Here is a 22,192-nt window from a genome sequence, read left to right as displayed (position 1 = left end):
ATAATAAAAAAAAAGATAAGGAATTATAATTAATAGATGAAGACTTGCAGTTGTTTTGAACATCTATACTCTATGTTTTATGTTAGCAATGCTACAAATAATTAAATATAGAGTACAAATATTGAATATTTCTACAAATGCATGTGAACAATAAGCTCATGTTTAACCGTAATTGCGATATGTCCCTGTTTGTGTGTTAGCAACTTGTTTCTTCTGCTCTTAAATGATAGTAAGACTAGTTATTTCTGGTTTCAAATCTTAATCATTTACAATATCTGCCTGAACATTAAAATAATGCAGCTAACAAAAAAAATATTGCCACTGTTCTGGCTATCATACTATAGATACAGTTGCTTAGCTACCGTAGGAGTTTTAGCATTGACATATCCATCCTCTGAGGAATGGATATGTCAATGGTGAATCCTGCATTATGCTTTTCTTATTTGCAGCAGTCATGGGACACGCTAGAAAATCTGGAGCAATGTGTATGTTTGGTGGGTGGGTGGGGGGTCTCCACATGCATGATCAAACCCAATGGCATAAGGGGCCCTTCACCCAAGGTAGAGTTTTGTTGTGCTAGATCCAGGGATCCAGGCCTTGTTGTTGAGCAATATGCTCTGCTTTGTCAATGAAGGTCCACCCCCTCGTGCTCTGCTTGTGTTTTATCTCCCCTCTCACAAAGAAAGAGGCCCTGCGAACAGCCACCTTCACACCTCTCTTCAGAAGCTCCTCAAGCGCTTTCCATTCATACATAGAAATATACCACGCACCACAAAAACGGATTGACGGTGAGATGTGCGGCCTTTTTTCTCCTGACTGCGAAGAGAGAAAAACCATATTGTATTGAGATCTTGATGTGAAAGAGGAAAAAGCACAGGCTCCTGTTCAGTTATTGGCCTTGAAATGTTTATAGGTGTTCCCAAAAGGGCGAGTGAAGAGCGAAATGTTCGACAATAGGCTCGAAAAAAACTCCAGCAGCTTGGAACCTTTATGAAAGTGCCAAATATGAATCACTGCACTACGGATGCCAGACAGGCCTTTCCTGTGTTGCTATGAGAGCCCCTTGGACTGGAACAGGCCGGGCGGCCAGAGGGGGGTTAAGTGTTTCGGATGGCTGTACAGTGCTACACGGTAGATATGACTTGATGCTCCTATTCCTGCCCCGCAGCATGGGTGGTCCAGGCTTGATTTTATACCACCACCTATTAGCACCATGAGCCAGTGATTTATGCAGCTGTCAACTTCAACTTCATCAGCTCTGTCAACCACCGGTGAATTGTGGGTATGCCGGCAAAGCCTTCCCACTTTAAGCACCTCCCATTTTAGGGCTAAAGTAAACCACCCTTGAGAGCAGAAAGGAAGAAAAAAAATGCTGTTAAAGAGAAAAATACAATTTAGATAAATAACAACCACGCATACCACTGAGGCCTCCTCTGTGGAGAATTTCCAGCCTAAACATCTGGCTGGCTGCATATAAGGAAGAGACTGTGTTTCAGTTAAAGCAAGGTGAGAAAGGAGTAATTCATGGTTGTAACAGCCAACTAAACTGCTCGGGGATCAGTCAGAGGCAGAATTATTCAGGGCAGGAAAATTGTTGTATGGAGGAGGGACAACGGATGTATTCATGGTAGTAAATTTTCTTAATCTCCATAAATGTTAGGTTTTAGAAGAGAGTGTGATGAAGAGGTAATTCTGTCGATTGAGCAAGCTGTCAAGTAATTTTGTTTCGGGTCATACAGTACAAAGTAATGGAAACTGTTGCTAACACATCTCATTCGATGGTTAATGAAGAAAAAGGTGCTATTCCCTGTGGGCAGGGCAGAGTAATGGGCCTTTTTCTTGGTTGTAATGGGGCTGCTAGATTCACGCCGGACTGGTGCTGCGGGCCAATTTCAACGCACGCAGGCGAGTAAAGGAGGGTGTTTTATAGTATATTAGTTAAAATAAAAACAACACAACATTCCTGCGTGATGCTGGGAGATGAAAATGCTGATTTGTGGGAGAGGGTTTAAGGTGTCAGGGGGTAATTAAAGTCCATCTGCTTTTACTGCTGTTACAGCCCAAGAATGTTAAACTTGAGCACCTGTTAAAGTCACAGTGAAATTGTGGGAAACACCCAGTTGGGTATATCTGAACAGTAAATATAAAAAAGACATGATTTCCAGCAAGGTACGTGTTCCACAGGGAGTAATTCGGCAGCCTTGATTTGTAGCTCAGAAATTATGTTTTGATAAAGAAAATATGTTCACGTTTCTCTTGCGTAAGTAAAATAAGTATTCACATGTCGTGATAAATTGGGTTCATGCTGATCTTTATTGATTTTATTGTCTTTCTCTCGTTCGCCTCCATTTATCTGCAGAAAGTGAATCTTACAACCTTGAAATAAGTTAGCATTTGTTGCACAGCTGGTTCCTTTGACTGAAAGTCAAAAGGGATTCTGTTTAAACGACTGAAATACTGTAAAGTCAGTTAAACTATTTTAGCATCTTGTTCTACGGAATAAAAAAAACATTAGTAAAAACTACACATGAAAAGCGTTAATGTGTCTTAAAAACAGCAATCGGTAACAAGTGACCTCAGGCGGAAAGCAAAAGCAGGAAGCCAGTGGTGGTCGGTGGTCAGTAGAAGTCACTCATCTGCAGTTAGTTCATAGCATAACGTTGCCTTTTGTAGGAACTACGCAGTTTGGGTATTCACCAACCTGAGCAGCTTACTTCATGACAGCCTTGATACTGAAGTATAATAAACTATGTCTTTCCTTGATGACTGTATTTCAAGATTGCAGTCAAGTCATGAATTCGCAATGACAGATATAAAAGTCTTAGATGGCTTATTAGCATGCACCATTAAACTGAATCAATCTGTTGCTTTCTCAGGTTTGAAGATCGTTGTTTGGGATAATGTAAGTACACAGTTCCACCCAATATATACTCACGATCTTATTGGGTTTAAACATTTTAATGCAAAAATGTGACATATGACACCTAATGGGCGGCATGCCTCAGAGGTTGAGTGGCCGTCTAGCAACCGAAGGGTCGCTGGTTCGATCCTCACTTCCCCCGGTGACCATGTCGAAGTACCCTTGAGCAAGATACTGAACCCCTACTGTACTTGCACCTGATGGCCTTGTGACCGACTGGCAACCTGTCCAGGGTGAACCCTGCCTCTCACCCAATGTCAGCGGACCCTTAACAGATAAGTGGTATAGAAAATGGATGGATGGAACAGCGTTGCTCCCTTTGCATTGACAGATTTTCCAGACCTACATCACAGATATTCATTTCCCAGTGAAATGTTAGTGTTGGCTGCATTCAGGGTGTGACTGGAGGTGAAGGCCTCTGCTTGGTGTAAAGTGGTTTACTTGATTTAAATGCTGGATCAGACGCAGCGATCATACTTTTAAGATGGGAGGAAAAAAATTCATGTTGAGGTCACACACTCGCTTTCCAGATGCCAGAACGTGTGATCAAACGATTCCCAATTAGAACCATATAATTTGGTAACATTATGATATTGAGGATGGCAGCTTGGTTTTCCCAAGCAAAACTAACTTCATGAGCGGCTGACCATAATTTGGGGTTCTGTTGCATTTATGCAGAGGGGTAATAGTGTGTGTGTGTGTGTGTGTGTGTGGGGGGGGGGGGGGGTGCAGGGCTGTCTACAAAGACTATGGTAGTATTCAAATGTGCATTTCTTTGGGTCCAGAAGCAGTTTGACTCTGGGATGAAAGGGTGGAGAAGAAGGCAGGAACATCAGTGTGTAATAGGGAGGGCTTTTGGCTGTGAGTGTTGGAAAAGAGTAGAGACTGCTGCCAGTTGTCATGGTGACAAAGGAAACAACATACACACAAATAACAACAACCTTTTAGTGCAGAGAAAGAGTGGAATATGTGATGTGCATTAAAGAAATGGATCAACATCTTGGTATATTTACTATTTTTTCTCGTTAAATGGCTGTTAAAAAGTTACATAAAGTCACAGCCAAGAGCTGATTAGCTTAGTTAGCTCAGCACAAACATTGAAAAAAAGGGTCAAAGGCTAGCTTTTACTCTGAATAAAGGTAACAAAATACAACCACTAGCTTATGGAAGCTGAAAATGACCCTGCTTTGAAATTATCTTTTCTATTTAAAAAAAACAAACAAAACCAAAACTTTTTCTTACATTATTTTGAGATAACTAAGCTCTTTTCTTGTGGTAATTAGTACATTTATCTAATTACCTCAAGAAAGCAAGATAAATCTACCTGTGTTTTGTTTTTGTTTGTATTGCACAAAGATAATAGAAGTATTGACCCTCATGAGTAATGTTGAACTATTCCTTTATGATTAAATTGTGAGAAAATCCATTCTAATCAAAGAATTCCAATCAACTTCTGTATGTTTTTAATACAGATTGTTGTAATTTCACATTCAGGCGCATTAATCAATTCTAGAAATGTATTGGTTTTTAAAGAGCAGCTGACAAAAAGCAGAAAATCGAGTGGAAATACTTCCAAAAAAAAACCCCCAAAAACTATGATCCAACTTGAGTTTCTGTCTTAAGAAAATAGCTCAGATTTATGACCATCTTAGCCCTTGCATCATTCAACTAAAGTGCTGCGGCTGCCGAACCTTTTCAACATGCGAATCGATACCTTAAAATGCATGTGTGGCAAGAGAAAGTAAAGTTTGCTCAGTTCAGTGAAGCGTTGTGACCCTTTGTGGCCAAGATGCCAGTGAAGCATTCAGGAAGGATCCAAGAGGGAGTGAAGATTCACAAGTAGGCCAAGAGTCAACAGCCCAGACAGATCCCCAGGTAGTTCTTCCTGTCTCGCTCCGTCTGTTGACACTCTCCTACTCCATTGACTTTTTCATTAACCCCTTATCAAAATGTTTTTCTCTCTCACACTCCACCGACATTAGCCCCCCCCCCCAACCCCTATATGATCCTGGTTCAGCTGTTCCACCTTGTGGTCAGATTTCATATGTAGGTTTTTAGGTAACTTGATGTCTTTGCTTTCATTGTTTTACCTTTAGACCAGACTTGGGGAAGAGATTTTAGAAATGTAGGACTGTTTTAAGGGACAAAAAAGTGACCACTTTTTGGATTGTAAAAATGCAGTTAAGGAAAGGATTACCTTCACATTTTTTTTATTTTTTATTTTTTTTACAAATGCCATGACTAACATCCAGCGTGGTAACGACAAAAACATTTGGAATATGGCTTTTTTTTAACTACGTGAAGCCCCACGACTTTATAAGCAGAAAATACAGTCCCAAGAAATTTGGGAAGCTACTTAACTTGGTGCTGAAGACTTCAAAATGGCCAAAATAACAGATAGCCTCTCACTTATTTTAATTACCTGTAACTGCAAGAGCAGCCAAAATCAATGTTTTCATTGGCCTTGATGCAGAGTTGGGTTCACGCTGCCTCCTTTGCGACTGTGAGGCCATCTAAGTTTAACCTCCTTGCTAATGTTCCTACTTAAATTAATAGAACACGTTTGCATGATTTAAACAGGCCACTTCCAAATAAAACAGGGAAAGTTATGACTATATCCGATATAGCCAGAAGCAGGTCAGACATTTGTACAATTCAGTTCCCATTCCACTGAACCTCAAAGTGCAGCTATTTCAAGTGGACAAAGGTCACTCACATGCAAAGGTTAGAACTACATCACAGCGTTTGTGTCTCTTATTAACTTTATGCATTTTTGGTCCTCAGAACAGACGGTTCCCTCAGTTACACTGTTAAAACACACTGCCCTTGCAATGCATGCTCTAGCTTTGCAGGTGAAACATAGACACAGCACCGCCTAGTGGTCAGAATAAGAAATTGAGACTGATGGTGGGAGATCAGATCACATCAAACAGAGTTTAGTATCATAAGACGGGAATATTTCAAGCATATGGAAAGAAATATAAATGCATGTCTCAAGCTCTAATGATAGTCACACGCCTGCACTAACTATTATTCTAGGTGGTTGTGACTACATAAGGTTGAGAACCACTGATGTAAACATGCCACATCTTTAAATGGTGAGACAGCAAGACAATTCTACATGTGACGAGAGCTCTACTTTCAAATGTTTCACTCAAGTCATTTTCAGTGCATATTGGCAGAGCTGAACGGGTTATAATTTTCCTCTTTCTTGCAGTAACTTTTAATAGTTTTTCTTTTTGAACGCTGCATACTAAGGGTGTGGAGAAACAAACGCTCGTCAGCGGTGCTCCAAGTTTAGAATTTAAAGCAATGAGCTTGTATATATTAAAAAAAAACAACAAACAACCATCAAGAATAGATAGTTTAATTACCAAAATTGTAACATGTACAATTCCCTGAAAACAGCATGTAATGACTTCTGTCATACAATCTCCTCCATCTTGATCCAGTTAGTTACATATGCAAAGAATTGGACAGCAGCTGAATGGTAACTTTTACCAAATAATACAGAGGTGTTCTGTAAAACTGGTCAGCGCGTTGATGACAGTCATACTTGAATCCATGGAGTAATGGCAACAACAAGACTTGGAAAATAGAAAGGAAAGAAAGAATGGAAGACACTGGATGGATGAAGAAATTTACCTGAACCGAAAGACTAGAGACTAGGCAACAATGTGAAAGTAGTTTTTCACAGCTCCACACATCCTGATTTCAACCGCATACCCCTTTTAAAGACACTCAACGTTCTGTTGCAAAAAAAAAAGCAGCATTTGGGAAAAGCTCAGAAGTCCTCCTCGGCATTCCGACTCCTGGATGATTTGAGCTCCTTCAGACGCTTGATGCACTCCTCCACGCTGCGCTCGCCATGGACTTTGTTATCGCGGGTGCGAACGTTTACAGTGTAACTGGTCATCTCCTTTTCTCCCACCACTTTGTCCATGCAGAGAAATATGAGGGGAATGAATTAACATTGATAAATACTAATAACTACAAGTATAAAGTTAATAGACTCTGTTGCCACTGACCCAGGATGAAGTTGTACTGTGCCAGCTGTGCATTTCTGATCTTTTTGTTCAGAGTACATCCTGGGTCCAGGTCCACATCAGTCATAAAACCACTGTTGTGGAATTCCTGCTGAACCTGCAACATTAACCAGAAAAACAAATAAACATTATTAATTTGATCTTTTATGATGTTTTCACTCAAATTTTATCTGCTCTGGTTTGATGAGTTTGTAAACTTGGACTGTTTTTCCCCCGTCGGTTTGGTTTCACACAAAATAATTCGAGTTAACCAAAATGCATCAATATAGACCACATGAGAATGTTCTCTGTTTATTGGTCAGATGTGTTCTGCATTTTTAAATTCAGGACTGATTGTCTAGTGCCCACTCCAGGCACAGCCACATCACAATCTTACCACTAACAGCCGTTAAAAGTTCATTTGTTACTGGTCCAAGATCCGCTCTTCATTGATCTGAGCCTGGTCTAGAACCAAAGTATCTGTCTGAACTAGGCATCTGTGAAAACACCGCCACATTTATTTCAAATTGAAGCTGTAAAGACACAATTTTTCTTAAAATGGAAATCACAATCTGGACTTCCAACAGCAGGCGGGATGGTGGTGCAGTGGTCAGTACTGTCACCTCACAGCAAGAAGGTTCCGGATTTGAGCCTTGGCTCCAGCACGGGATCTTTCTGTGTGGAGTCTCCATGTTCTCCCTGTACCTGTGTGGGTTCTCTCTGGTACTCCGGCTTCCTCCCACAGTCCAAAGACATCAAGAGGGGACGAGGCTGATTGATACTCTAAATTGACTGTAGGTGTGACTGTGAGTGTGAATGGTTGTCTGTCTCTATGTGTTGGCCCTGTGATGGACTGGTGACCTGTCCAGGGTGGGATAGGATCCAGCCCCCCCCCCCCTCCCCCCAACATGATAAGTGGTAGAAAATGAATGGATGGACTTAAACAGCAGTGGGCATACTGGTACTTTGCCTAAATAATATTCAAAGTTGCTGTTTATGAAAATGTGTAATTTGTTGTGTATGCATTTTAAAGAGAATAAAAAGTTCAATACCTAGAAGATAGTCATTATTGAACAGTAATAATCTGCTAAATAATAAAGTACTCCATCAGGTTACCAAGCACTCAGATTAGCTGTAATGAAAAAGTCAAGGTTGTTTAGAAAAGAAAACAAAAATAAAAGCATTACTCGGGCTTTCTGCTGTAAAATTGTTTACAGCAGAAATTTACTTTCATCTTATTCCTTTTGAAGATATAACACATTCATGTTTTTGTTTGTACTTCGAATTGAAAAAGAAACCTCAGTCAAGTCTTCATGTGCAGGGCCTGATATGGTTTTAGGGGGAACGGCAGTAGCTGTGGTCAATCGTTACCTTCTGAGCGTACTCGTCACAGCTGGGTCCTACAGGTACGACCATCACTTGACGAGGAGAAAGCCAAAGAGGCCTGAAAGACAAGTGTTCATTTAATTGATGAACAGGGGTGATGTGAAACTTCACACTGAGCTGAGGTGCTTTTATTGACATTTTTACTGAGCAGGAAACGCAACAAAAATACAGGTTTAAGATTGATTGCATACAAACCATTTTCCACCGTAGTTTTCAGTCAGAATAGCGATCATCCTCTCAACTGAGCCAAGGATGGCTCTGTGGATGATCACCGGCCTCTTTTTGTCATCACCATCATGGCTGCAAACAAAAATACAGCAGCATGAGCAATAACCAGAACTCATACAAGCAAAAAACACACACAAAAACCCCCCCCAAACAACAACAACAAAAAAAGCAAAACAATCATCTCATCATCTGGAGAAATGTGCATGTCGAACATTCTAGCAGTACAGCGATTACATTCACTTGTGGAGGCTGATTAACATAATACTCCAGTTACATTTATGCTAATCCAATTTTGTAACTGTGTCAACATTGATTTCATATTTTTCTTTCCAATGAATCTCCACCAATCCTTGAATCCGGATCTGTAACGTTAGATCACAGTTGACATGACATGAGGGTTTGTATGTGCAATTATGCGCATGTTTTGTCAATGTACTTTGCAAAGAGGAAGTAGAAGAATCACCTAACGAAGGTGAGATTGAAGCGGATTGGCAGCTGGAAATCAAGCTGGATCGTGGCACACTGATGATATCGGCCGATGGCGTCCTTGATCTGAATGTCGATCTGCAAAAGGACAAAACAGATGGTAAATGAATGGTAGAGACAGTCTTACACAGAGCGTCTCAACCAAAGCAGACAAAGAACCTTAAGAGTTTCATTCATTCGCACAGGGGAGCGAAGAGTGAGTAATTGGCCTACAGTGGGTGCTCAAGGACAATGAGACACGTGGGAAGTAGGGACTAAACCATTAACCGCCCCCATTCATGGATGCTATACCTCGAGACTGAGCCACCACCGTCCCTGCAAAGTATATCATCACCACAGCTTGTGCTTACCTTTGGTCCGTAGAAAGCTCCATCACCCGGGTTGAGAACCCATTTCTCCCCAAAATTATTCAAGCTGTTCTCCAGTTGCTGTAAAAACAATGATTTCTTTGTTATAATATCAGTGACTCACCAGCCAGCATGCAAGTAAACAGTGATGTTCAGCAAAGCTGTATATTTAAACCTGACATTTTCTTTATCTGGAACCAATCAATGAACCCTACCTTGAAACAAATGTCTTAATAATATTTTATGGTTGTTTGTGTGGGGATTAATGAGATGGGGGCTTGAAGTAAGTTTTGTTACAGGGCTCTATGCTGCCAAGTTTGCCATTCTTTTATTGTGTATTCAATTTTCCACCTTTGTGCAAGTAAACATTAATCACAAAAAGTCCGTGCCAAATTAATGAGATGTTTTCCATGGGAAAAAAAAAAAAGTCTTGATAGGTCAAGCAAAACAGCTGCATAGCCTGAGAGGAAGGCGTAATTTATGAGACGAAGAAACGTCACAACCCCTAGTCTTTAAATTCTCTGGTTTCTTTCATCCATTAACAGATTAAAAAATGTGTAGTACTCGTTTCTGTAGCCACTGGATTGTTAATGCAATGGCATGTTCAAAGTTATTTCTTTCAACAAAGAAGTTCTTCATTAAGAGAGCGAATTTCATGCGCCAGTACGTCAAAATGAAGCACGGAGGACACCGAGTGACTGAAATACAAGAGGAGCCTTTTATGTTTTATTAAAACGTCATCTCATGCAAAAATCAGGAGGGATACTATAACAATTAATAATCAAGTATCCTATTCTAAGTAAATGTGATTAAAATTGCCAGTCTAAGAATTTAAGTGACTTTGTCAGAGAATGTCTGTAGATATACCATCACATGGGAAATAAAACACTCAATGAGATCAAGACGAAAGTGAGAATGTAAAAGGCACCCCCCCCCCCGCTGCATCTCTCTGAGTCACTTTTTATTCTTACCAGACGAACATTTTCATACGTGTCTGTTTAATTGTGGGGTTTTTTTTGTTTTTTTTTTTAATAGCTGGCATTTAATTCTCAGCTTAAAAGTCTGCAGTATCTGTTAAGACTTGATGCTGTCCCACAAGGATTACTCAAACTAATAATCACAGCAGACTAATTTGCTCTAATTCCTTTGTTCTGGCTAGATTTATACATTACCGGATCTGTCACAGCTGAACCTGAGCGGTACAAAACGGAGTGGCTCCAAAGAGAATGGATTCGATCCGACAGCAAAGGCTGATAACGCTGATGTAGATTCTCTGGAGAGGACGCGCATTCTCCGCTTCAGACCTGATAGCACTCGGCCAGAATAAAACCCTTTCATTAACATAGAAATGTTCTTGAGGAGTCTATGAACCTCAATATATTTGCTGTGCTTGCCATTTGTGCTGTGCCTCTATAATTTAAATCATGATAATATAACAGATTGGCATCTATAATCTCCAGAGACTTTGTGCCATAGTGGTTGACATTTTCAGCTACAAAAGAAAAACAAGAGGCATTCTGATTACCTTTTCTGCTTGGTCCCAGACAGCTGGGTCTCCCAGGAATTTCTCCGGTCTTGTGGAAAGGTTCAACTTGAATGTGAAGCCGAACACATTGTAAACAGTTCGTAGAAAGTCCAGGCAACCCTTGATCTCCTCCTCAATCTGGAGGTCAGAAACAGAATGTAACACAGCTGGCATCATCCATCTGGCCACGGCTATGATTTTTTAATTTACAGCTTAATGACTGAATTTGTTAGTGTTACTTAAAAAAAAAAAAAAAATCAATGATTTAATTAAAAGATGATCTAATATTTTGCTGGAGGATAAACTTGTTTATCACTTCCTGGGAAAAATAAAAGGCAACCATTCGGAGGCACTGATCATAAAATTAATAGCACATTCTCGGCAGTCTGCTGAGGTGTGTTTGGACTTGGTGATGAAAGGACAGTGAGAGCAGAAGCAGCTCTCCAGATGCTGAAAAAGGTGAAGGATCAAAAAGTGTAATTACTTTATCTCACATAAAATCCATTACCGAGAAGTAATGTATGTAAGTAAGACAACCAGAAAACTGGCACAGAAATTGTTTGTATTATATTTTATATATTTACACTAAAATATATACATTTATTCCTAGTGTTGTTTTTGATATAACTTGTAACGTATTGGTTCCGAGAAACGGTTCCCAGAAAAGCAGTCCGGTTGAAGCCCTTTTCTTCTGAATTATGACATTTGTTGGGTGTCATGTCATTGTAATATCAATAATGTTTTCTTTGCTTTCATTTTCTCAAGTTGCAGAATTTTGAGCTCTTGGGGCTGCCATACATTACTGATTAAGCAAACGAAATCCGCTCCTGTCAGCACGTGGGTGTCTTGCAACATTTGAACATACTAATTAAAACAGAGCAGGCGAACGCTTGTCTGTCTTCCTTAAAAGTTTGTTCAGAAAAAACCTTTTGTAACTGCAAGTGAAAGAGAGAGTGTGCAGGAGTTCTTTTCTCTATGATCTCCATAAATTAATTATGAAATCTCCAGTTTCCAAAATCCTGCTGTGTGCTTCAATGGGAGCGTCACCTTCTTTTGGTGAGGAGACTTAATATTCAAGTTGCCGGATCAAACTGCAGCAGCTCATACCAAATACAGTAATAATTAACTTCCCTTTAAGTCCTCAGTTGTTGTTTTTTTGCTTTTCATGTCATTTGTCATTCTAATGATGATCAATACAAGAGGGTCATATTTGGTGATTGAACATGTGTGACTGAAATATATTCAGCATAAATCTGACTTAACGTCAGTGGCCTCACCTGCTCCATGGAGCAGAAGATATGAGCATCATCCTGCTGGAAGCGGCGGACACGGGTGAGGCCAGTGAGGGCGCCCGACAGCTCGTTCCGATGGAGGACGCCGAAGTCGGCCATGCGAATGGGCAACTCTCTCCAGGAGCGTGGCCGGTGATCAAACATCAGACTGGTGCCGAACAGAGGTGAGTGTAAAAATTCACATACATACAACTTATCACTCAAAACTGGAGTTATCACAGTGACTGAATATTGCCCCACTATAATGGCTAAATTCAATATTCAATTAAACTGATATTCAGCACTTTGACAAACTGTGATTACTAGCTCCATTTCATCTCACTATGATTTCCAGAGGGGCTGCATGCATTTTCAATTTTTTTTTTCTTTTTTCCCCCTCTTTTCCTTGTTCTCGTGCTGTCCAAAGAGCTGCAGTCTGTCTCTTTGCACTGCAATGCAGCATTCAGCACTAAACTGAACTGGGTCATTCAACATCTGAGAACATGGTAAGAGCATCAGTCCAGATGACAAACTATTATAGCTGTAACTATCAAGCTATTTCACATAAGCTGAGTCAATGACTGATGACAAAACCCCTGTAAAGAGATTGTTATAAAGCTGTCCAAGTGTGATAAAACTCAGCTTGATGGCAGCCTCTGTAAGCTGTGGCAGAATTATTTTAGAGTAAGGCAGGACCAAATAAGTGAAAACTCATCTGATCAACATCTACAAAATCTTTTCCACACCACTCAGAGCAGAATCTGTTGTTCTAAATCAACCATTTCTGATGATGAAGATGAAGAAAAGGAGGCTTCACCAGTGGCCTGGGCAGTTCATGGGTTTGAGGGCGAAGGTCTCCTTCTCCACCTCAAAGGAGAACATGTTCTCGCTGTAGTGCTGCCAGTGACCAGAGGTCTGCCACAGCTTGCTGTTATAGATGTTGGGTGTCACGACCTCTTGGAATCCTCTCTTCCTGTACTCGCTCTGATAAACACAAGACATTGTAACTTGAGTTGTAACTACTAAAGCAGCCAGTGACTGTAGATTAGGTGCATGCTGATGTGCCAACGCCTTTTTACATCATCGTTATTATTATTATTATTCTTGTGGTGTAGGACATTTGGTTATGTGATCATATGCCATTGTAGTTTGCCTGTGAAACATGTAATATACAAAACGCTGTGTTTTAAAACTGAATGCACAGGCCCAAAATTTTTGGAGCGTAACACCAACTTGAATAAAATGTAGATGTTGGAAGTCATTTTAATGATGCAGCACATAATATACCCTGTAAATATAGAAAGCTTCTTTCTGCTCTGACTGACTGACTGACTTGAGGATAAAAATCTGTTTACCGTGAGCATTTAATCTTCCTAATACTCCTTTCTTATTTCTAAAAGTTCAGAGAAAGATCACAGCAATTATAAAATGCGAGTCCGACAGCTCTGACTTAGGCCCTTTCAAAGCTTTCCTGCTTTATCTCAACCAAAATTACAGGCCATGGTCCATAAAAGACAGGAAAGAACCAAGTGAACCGCGGTTTAGTTCACTTAAGGTGAGAATGCAGTCTGATTTAATAAGAGGCGAACAAATACAGCACATTGTGGGTTGAGAACAGATGCTGGCAGCTAGTAAAGAGGAGCGTGTGTTTGTGTGTGTGTGTGTGTGTGTGTGTGTGTGTGGAGGAGTTATGCCCCGATACCAAGAGAAAACCAGACAATATAGCAGAATTATTTACACTAAAACTTTAAAAAGTACCAATTAAGTCACAGTTTATTAATTAAAATCCTAAATAATTGCCATAACTTCTGATTAGTCCCTGTTTGCAGTTTTATTCATGTAGCATAATGTAATGATAAACCTACTGAAACAATCTGAATGAGCAACCGCTGCTCCATTGTTGTCTGCTTGAAGCGAAATCTTGCTCAAAGCTTTTCTGTTCTATAGACGGAAGATCTGTGCGACCGCATGTCAATATTTACAAATGTTGGTTCACTTAAAAACAGGGCAGTGTGAACACTTAATGGAACTAATGAAAAATGTATTGAAGTAACAACTCATTCAGTCACTCAAAACCAAATTAAACAGACTGTAAGAGTGATAGTCGCCTTACTCTGATGAAGTCAATCAGGGCGTTGTAGATGAACGCTCCTTTTGGCAGGAAGAAGCAGCTCCCTGGACTCAGGTCGTGGAAGAAGAACAGATCCTGATCCTGATCAGGATAAAAAAAAAAAAAGAAATGTGGATAATTAATGGGTGACTATTATGATTTTTCTCCCCCTAGAACTGAGATCATGACTTACTCACACGATACTTATTTTTTCCCAACAAAAACAGTCTCTGACGCTAAAAAAAAGAAAACACTCTGAGATACTTGATTGTTGAGACAAGGCTTGAAGCAGATGGCATAACATTTTTCCAAGGGCTTTACTGTTGATGGCAATGTGCAGAGAAATAGGACAGAGTGAAATGTCACCATTTAGAAAAGAGGCCACAGATGTGTGAACTGAGATCGTGATTCGTTTTTCAATGTATCATGCGGCCCACGTAACTACGCAGGTGAATATGTGACACACTGTCTTGCTGACTGAAGTACGTACATGCTTTTGAAATGAACTTGAACCTGCTAGCCATCTTTTCAAGAGGAAGAAAAAGCCCTGGTATTAAATTCGAAATCATTTCTGTAGTATTCTGATGGGTGATGCTTATTTAATTCGGCAGTGTATTTCGTGGCATCTTCCACTTCATTGCCGCCGTTCAACTCACATCATTAACTACTTGATAAAAAGCAAGCACTCTGAGGTACCTTAAAAGGGGTGAAAGTCAACAAGAAACAATTTAAAAACTGCTACATTCACTCTTTTGCCAGCTTTCTTTAGTTCATACCCGGTAGGCTTGTCACGAGAACCGATACTTCGGTACCAAGTCGGTACTAAGATTCTGAAAATGTGACGGTACTGACTTTTTTTAGAATACCTGAAGTACCGTTGGTACCGAGGAGCCAGATCTGGCCGCTTAATTAGCATTGTTTTTTGGCTGTAAATGAGCGATTATCTGGCAACCCTCCCACGGTGCTGATCACGTGACTGACTACTAAGAAGAACAACATGCAACATGGTGGAGGCACACACATCTGGGTCGTCAACTACAGCGACAGCTGCCCCTAAATTAATTGAGAAGAAAAACGCCAAAAGTCACGTATGGAAATGCTTTGGATTCGAGGCTGATGAGGAGGGATTACTTATTGATCTGCAAAAACCAATATGCAAAAAATGCCGTCACCGTACCACGGCGAAGGGGAGCAACACATCAAACTTGGCAAAGCATTTAAAAGACAAACATCCAGATTTGTACAAAGAATTCAAGGTGAGTGCATTTGAATTCAAACAATATTGTTTGTTCACTTGGTTCAAATAAAAAGGAGTGTATGTTGAACTACGGGGGATTTATTGTTTATTTTTTATTTTTACAGTGGTATCGAGTATCGTGGAATTTAAGTGGTATTGGTATCGACTACTAAATTTCTGGTATTGTGACAAGCCTAATACCCGGCCCAGCTTGCGGTGATCTCTGTTCTTGGCTTCCTCCTGAAACTTCTCCCACTCCTTCAGCATTTTAGGGTCAGGGAAGGAGATGCCATAGATCCTCTGGAGGGTCTCCATGTCTGCCTTTCCCTCCCAGTATGTGGATGAATTCTAGAGTACCACAGATGGAACAAGACACAAGTTCCTTAAAGCTGACCTACTTTAATCAACAATTAATTCAAGTAATTATGAGTTTAATGTACATCAAACATTCATGCACCACTGAATTAAAACTCACCTTGTGGACCTTGAGAGCCTTGATTTTTCCGGTGTGTCTCACATGGGGTCCTCGGCACAGGTCAATTAAGGGACCACACCTGAAATGCAGTAAATTACTGAGTCAAACACTAAATGCTAACACAGAAAACATCTGTATCAGATGAAATTACATTATCCAATAGCCAGTGCTCATGGACTCACCTGTACACTGTAGTAGTGGGAGTGGTGACCTTCTCGTTCAGAATGCGGCGCTTGAACTTGTTGTACTGTGAAGAGGAAGATGCGGTTCAATTCTTTTTACTAGCACTTCAACAAAATTGCCATTTCTATCTTTGGGCTAAATATATACCTTGAACATTTCCAACAGAGTTTCCTTCTTTATCTCCAGACGCTCAAACGGCTGCTTCTCCTTGATTATTTTCTTGCACAAGCTCTCCAGGCAGGGGAAGTCATTGCTCGACACACCCCTGTCCAAAACACAACCACAAACACGACATCCTCAACTGTAATGCATTAATATTCAAACAGCCTCCAATGCTAAATATAGTTTGCTCGTGTTTCTAGAGGGAATGATGAATGTGACCTTTATTTACCAATGTAACTCTTCGACTGCCAGACACTGATAACCTCTGCCAAACAAGGACAAATAGTTAAAAGTCCTTGGCTTTAGAGCTTTGGCAATGTCAAAATATCCTTGTTTAAAAAAAAAAAAAAAAAATCACTCTTAAGTCATTAGCATAAAATGACTTCATTAGGGTGGGTTATAGAATTAATTAGACAGCAGCCCTCATGCTCTCCTACAGCCTGAAGCAGGTAGAAATGAATCCGGGAAAGGTCAAGTGAAAATGCCATTTATGAGGAAGCGTTAACATTTCTAATGGTCTCGCCACACACATTCAGAGCTTCAATTAAAAAATCTCTCGTTACAATCTTGTGTGCAGCTATAAGAAGATACCATAAAAAATCCACGTCCATGAAAAATCCAGCTCGAGTGTCATTACAAACCACCCATTTTGTCCATGCCACTGGTCTTAGGAGTGAATGACTGTTGCTATACAATCAGCTGTCGAACCGGATCAGGACCTCAAGACTGTGAAACTCACTCGTTGTTCTCCAGGAACATGTCGTAGTAGAAGCCATTTTCAATGGGTGGCCCATAGCAGAGACAACCTCCGTACACCCGCTCCATGGCCTCACCCAGGATGTGAGCACTGGAGTGCCAGTATACCTTGAGTGAAGGATGTACACAAAAAAAAAAAGGCTTAACGGCTCAAACTCAAGCAGCCTATCAAATGAGAAAACTGCGTTTATGCTGACATCCCAATCATTCACGATTAGAACTGCTGAAACAGTGGATTTTTACATCTTCTGAGGAGTGACAACACATCAGACAATTACGCAGACACTTGTTATTCTCCAGAACAGATGCTGCTACTTTGTGATTATGGCACTGTATTAGATCAGTCAACATTGTCTCATAATATTGTTGCAACTTCAACATTTTTGTACTCCAGTTTTCTTTTTAACTGTATACGTCTCAATCATCAAATCGCATCGCTCCAAGGGACTCACAGCTTGAGCTTCCTCATCATCGAATTTGAGCAACTGAAGGGAGCAGTCATCTTCCAAAGGTCTGTCCAGATCCCACACGGTGTTGTTCACTTTGGCAATAACAGTGTTGTCAGCAAGCCCTTGACTGGACAGAGGACACGACATATTCTATATGACGTAGAATTCAAAATGTAACATAATAAGGTCAGAATTATATCTAATCAATTATTATAATAAAGTTGCTCCTGTAATTTTGTAAATATCCATCAGATGTAATGATAAAGGCAGATTCTGCATTAAGACCAATGTTTTGGGGATTCCATAAAAATACCCAAGTTTGTAGTTCTTCCATGTATGAATTTAGATAAAACTCACCGAGTTAAACTTCACAGCATCATTACGATCACAAATAATGTGATTTATTTGTAAAACCTATTTCACTGTACTGATTACGTGCGTCAATTTCAACGAATGACCTTTTTCTAGAAGGTACAACATTCCAATGACCTCAAGACCAAATTCAGTAGAAAATTTTAAAAAAAGAAACCTTTCAAATGAATACATTTCAAAATAACCTGTTTTTTGGGGGGTTTTTTTGCACGAGTTGAATCAGACCTGTTGCAGCATCTGTATTTACAACTGCCATTCAACAATATGTTTCATTGCAATGGAAAATTTCAGTACCACATTGTGTTGTTTTTATTTTTGCACTATGTCTGAACTCTACGATGACGTGCGACCTTAAGTGTGAGACAGTCGTATGTCTTGAAAAGTGTCTTGTATCGGCCTTCCTGTTTCTGCATCGAGGCGAGACGTTCCGAGTTCTCGTTAATCTGAATTTTCACGCCTGGCAGGTGTGCAAGCTGATAAGAGTTCAACTTCGATATCCTCTTGCATATGAAAGCAGATTTTATGTTCCTATAACTGTAAAAAGAAACGGGTAGGCGGGTGTTAATTTGCCTTGCAACAAAGAATGTATAAAAGTTCAAGTGACTCTTTGCTCTGTGGATTCTTCTTCAGCACATGCTGGTTGGGTGTTGAACAAATTTCCCTCTTGCAAGATGAAAGAATTACTCAGACTCAACAACAGTTTGAGTGTTGTTTCTCATCTCACCAGAATTTGGAGCCTCTCGGGACAAACAGGATGTCCATCTTAATTATTTTTCCACCACATTCATATACAGTATTGTTATGAGCCAGTATCTCTAACGACACTGTGCCATCTTATTAGAATCTTGGTGTCGATACTGAGGCATTGGTTCTTGTTGTGACATACGGACAAAAAGTAGATGGACTCTGGTCCGTCTTACAAGGTGCATGTTGGTTTGGACTGAGAGACATCACTTTCAGCACAGACTATTTAGAGGATATCAAGCAGGCGGACCGCTCTAGTGTTTTAGGTCACGTGGAGCAATGTTGCATTTCAGATGAGTTGATAATATATCGTTTTATTGTAAAAATGTTTACAACACATTTAATAAGTGATTACAGGCTGTAGGTATAAACTTGACAACTATTCGATGGAATTTACATTCCCCTATTAGTCTTGGAAAAAAAAAGGACTTCCATTTAATGACATTATTGATAAAAACACCACAAGTAATTGGACATTGATCCCATCATCACACCGACCTGATTCCACAAGCCACCTGGTACGGCGTGGTCTTCCAAGACTCTGCATCCACCACTTTCCCATCAGGCAGAGTCACTTTGATGGCTCGGCTGTCTTTTGCAGCTCTTTCAGCAATGAGGGCTTCGTGCTCAGCTTTCAGCTTGGTGTACAAAGTCAGGCGGTCATCAATGAACTGAGGCGGTGGCGATAGCTGCGCAAAAGTAAAAAATAAGCTATCAGTGAATGGATTGGTAGAAGGTGCACGATTCATTCATTGTGTTAATTTTTACAGTGTTTTCACATGGTCTGTCCCAGTGAACACATTCAGGTGGTGGAAGCAAAATGCTGTAATTCTTTTTGCAGCATGTTTCATTTGTGTCAATATGAACTTGAATAAAAACATTGAGAGCAATAATAGAGATGGGATATCGAATATCAGGATTTGGTACCGAGACTGAGGTCATTGTAACGATGGTGCTGATCTGTGTACAGCTCTACATTATTTAGTTGGATTCCAATTAGTCGTTGCTCTGGCATTCTATGGTTTGGGCTAAATTGGATCATTAAACTGACAAAACATGAGATCCACAGATACAGTTTAAATAATTCCTCTAGAATTTAAAATTCAGAGCATTTTTGTATTTTGCTACGTTTGATTAAAACAAGAGTGATGTGCCCTCCTAATGTAACCTCAGACATGTCGCCTACGAAAAACAATGATAATGATAATTTCAAAGAAAATAAAGCTCTTGTAAAAGAATTAACATTGGAAATCGCATCAGAATCGGATGTGCTGAGGAACTGAAACCAAAAGCTACACGTACAATTCATGTTTTTGTGTGGAATCATGTTCTTTTCAGGAAATCCAATGAGTCATTGCTGGCAGTAATTTACTGTGACCTAAAATTGATCTCACTGATAAAGTCTGACTCCTCACTCAGCTTACTCAAAAGCTTTGCAGTTCATATGGTGTTAAACGTTGATTTTACTTGTGCTTGATCAATCACTTCAACATAAACAAAGACATACAAAAGCTGTAGATATTGTGTTTGTCAAACAAGAAACAGATTATGATCATTGATAGCATCTTCATAACTCTACCATTTTATTAAAAACTCACCTCAGCTCTGCCTCCTGAGTCTCCAGCAGCATTTTTACCCTTCTTCTTTCCACCATCTTTACTTCCAGCCCCTTCCTGTCCAAACGTCACATCACATACTTGCATTACAGGATTCAAACTTTTATCATATCAATGATATTTTACGGAGTGTGCAGGGATTCAGTGAGCCAATCAGAAATCCGAAGGTTCAAGCAATCTGACAACAGCTTCCGGGTGACAGTTATTGAGAAAGTTGACAACACAAACTACTTCACAAAGTGATTTTAAATGGAGAAAAGTTTAGGGTTGATGTTTCTGTTCTGTGCCGATTTCCAATCTAAGCACAACGGCCACAAACGACGGTCTTGGGAGTTCCTTGTTTCATTTATGATCGTTAGCTGTAAGCAGATAAACATAAATTCCCTAAAGTTTGTATTTGATTTGGTGCCAGGCGCTCGTGCAACTCTTGGCCACATGAAACTTGCCAAAACTCGACAAATCTAGATGCACGATTCCCTTCTGCCTCGCCATGTTAAAACCAAGACAAAATAATTTATTTCTGTCATATTACAATATAATTATGACCCCCAAAAAATGATAAGCTACGCGGTAAATCTCGTGCACCACATTGCTGGTAACAGCGTGAGTCTCAGAGGCTATGCTAGCTAGCTAACACGACAAACACGTAGCTTGTAGTGAAAGAAATGTGTCACCTGTTTTCCTTCATCCATTTTCAGTTCACTCATTGTCTCCACAACACTTCGTTCAGCCATGGCAAATGACGAAGGTCCAACTTAAAGAGTTTGAGCCACCGTTTTCTGAACGGTAGGCTGACACGGTGCGGGTGGTAAGTACTTCTGATGACGTCCCCGGATATTGCGATTCTGATGCAACACTGTAGTAATGTCCATGAAGGTAAATTCCAAGATTGGCAATACATAATTCATATTACATCAATGCAGTATTTCTAATAGGCATGAACAAAAACAAATGGAGGTCTGTCTACGGGCCCTAAATTTTACAATTAGCTTTTGAAATATTTGCAACAGTAAAGTTGCAAAGGTTTTTTTTTTTCATTATTTATTTTTAGATTCATTTGGATACGTGGAATTCAGCATTGAAGATAACTTATCATGCGCGTAACCAAAAGACATGGTAGTATGGAGTTTCAAAACCTAATACTTTCCCTAAATGTATATCGAGTTTAGTGGATGGATTTCATTTTCCTCTGAAATGTATAACTTTCTCCAACTCATATAATTTAAATAGCGTTAATAAATTAGTCTTTAATGACAAAGATGATTGTCAACGCACCTTTTATCTTATACTGTACTACTAACAAAAAACAGCATGACAGTGGTCTTACATTGGTTAAACAACTTGATGATACCAATCAAATGAGTGTGCAAGAGTTTCATGATGATTTTCCAAGAATTGCGTCACAGCTTCACAGCTCATTGATGGGAACTTAAAAGACTGATGCCCCAGTAGTGTTTTCTTTAGAGAGTTTAACAGTACTAAAAAGTAATTGCTCAAATGAGAAATTATTTGCAGGGTGTAATACTTTTGGATTCAGTTTTGTAAAGAAATTGATTAATATAAAAGCTTGCCAATAGTAAAGTAGTGTTTGTAACATCTATTTTAATACATTTCATATTGAATGAAGGTTTTTTTTTTAAGTTTTAAAAGACTGTAATATCGAGACAGATGATGATACATGTGTTCTTGAATGCAGAATTAACTTAAGTGACAGCAACGGTTTAGAACTGACACAATTTACTGAAGAGTCGTTTCTTGTATCTGTGCCAAGACTTTTCAGGCCCTTCAAGAGAAAATCAGCAGGTCACAACTTCACCCTCATAGGACATCTATAACACCATCTGACATCTCCAAAATTGTATAATTTTCAGATGAACAATAAATAAATAAAAGTCAGGAG

The 22,192-nt window shown here is 39.7% G+C and overlaps 1 protein-coding gene across 1 annotated transcript; it reads right to left on the bottom strand.

Annotated features, from left to right (window-relative positions):
• Positions 1-6,273: 6,273 nt before the first annotated feature.
• On the bottom strand, positions 6,274-21,135 carry tars1 (threonyl-tRNA synthetase 1). The gene is made up of 19 exons (XM_086206667.1): positions 20,967-21,135; positions 20,275-20,349; positions 19,175-19,365; positions 17,564-17,687; positions 17,095-17,219; positions 16,341-16,458; positions 16,193-16,257; positions 16,011-16,089; positions 15,737-15,883; positions 14,302-14,400; positions 13,006-13,172; positions 12,195-12,357; positions 10,918-11,055; positions 9,396-9,473; positions 9,023-9,123; positions 8,527-8,631; positions 8,317-8,389; positions 6,949-7,063; positions 6,274-6,853 (listed from the first exon to the last, which is right to left on the bottom strand). The coding sequence occupies exons 1-19, from the start codon at positions 21,024-21,026 to the stop codon at positions 6,705-6,707; spliced, it is 2,172 nt and encodes a 723-aa protein (XP_086062793.1). The 5' UTR covers positions 21,027-21,135; the 3' UTR covers positions 6,274-6,704.
• Positions 21,136-22,192: the final 1,057 nt, after the last annotated feature.

The sequence above is a fragment of the Aulostomus chinensis genome, chromosome 6, assembly GCF_037954235.1.
Source record: "Aulostomus chinensis isolate RoL2024-O1b breed Wild chromosome 6, RoL_Achi_v1.0, whole genome shotgun sequence".
In the NCBI taxonomy this organism is placed as follows: domain Eukaryota; kingdom Metazoa; phylum Chordata; class Actinopteri; order Syngnathiformes; family Aulostomidae; genus Aulostomus; species Aulostomus chinensis.
Note: the sequence above shows the minus strand (reverse complement) of the source record. Positions and strands in the feature narration are given on the sequence as shown.

Excerpts from the sequence above, each read along its gene's own strand:
- tars1 (XM_086206667.1), bottom strand. The coding sequence starts at position 21,026 with ATGGCTGAACGAAGTGTTGTGGAGACAATGAGTGAACTGAAAATGGAT. Across the intron at positions 9,124-9,395 it reads GAGCTTTCTACGGACCAAAG|ATCGACATTCAGATCAAGGA; the intron begins GTAAGCACAAGC and ends GTCCTTTTGCAG. Across the intron at positions 8,632-9,022 it reads TTCAATCTCACCTTCGTTAG|CCATGATGGTGATGACAAAA; the intron begins GTGATTCTTCTA and ends TTTTGTTTGCAG.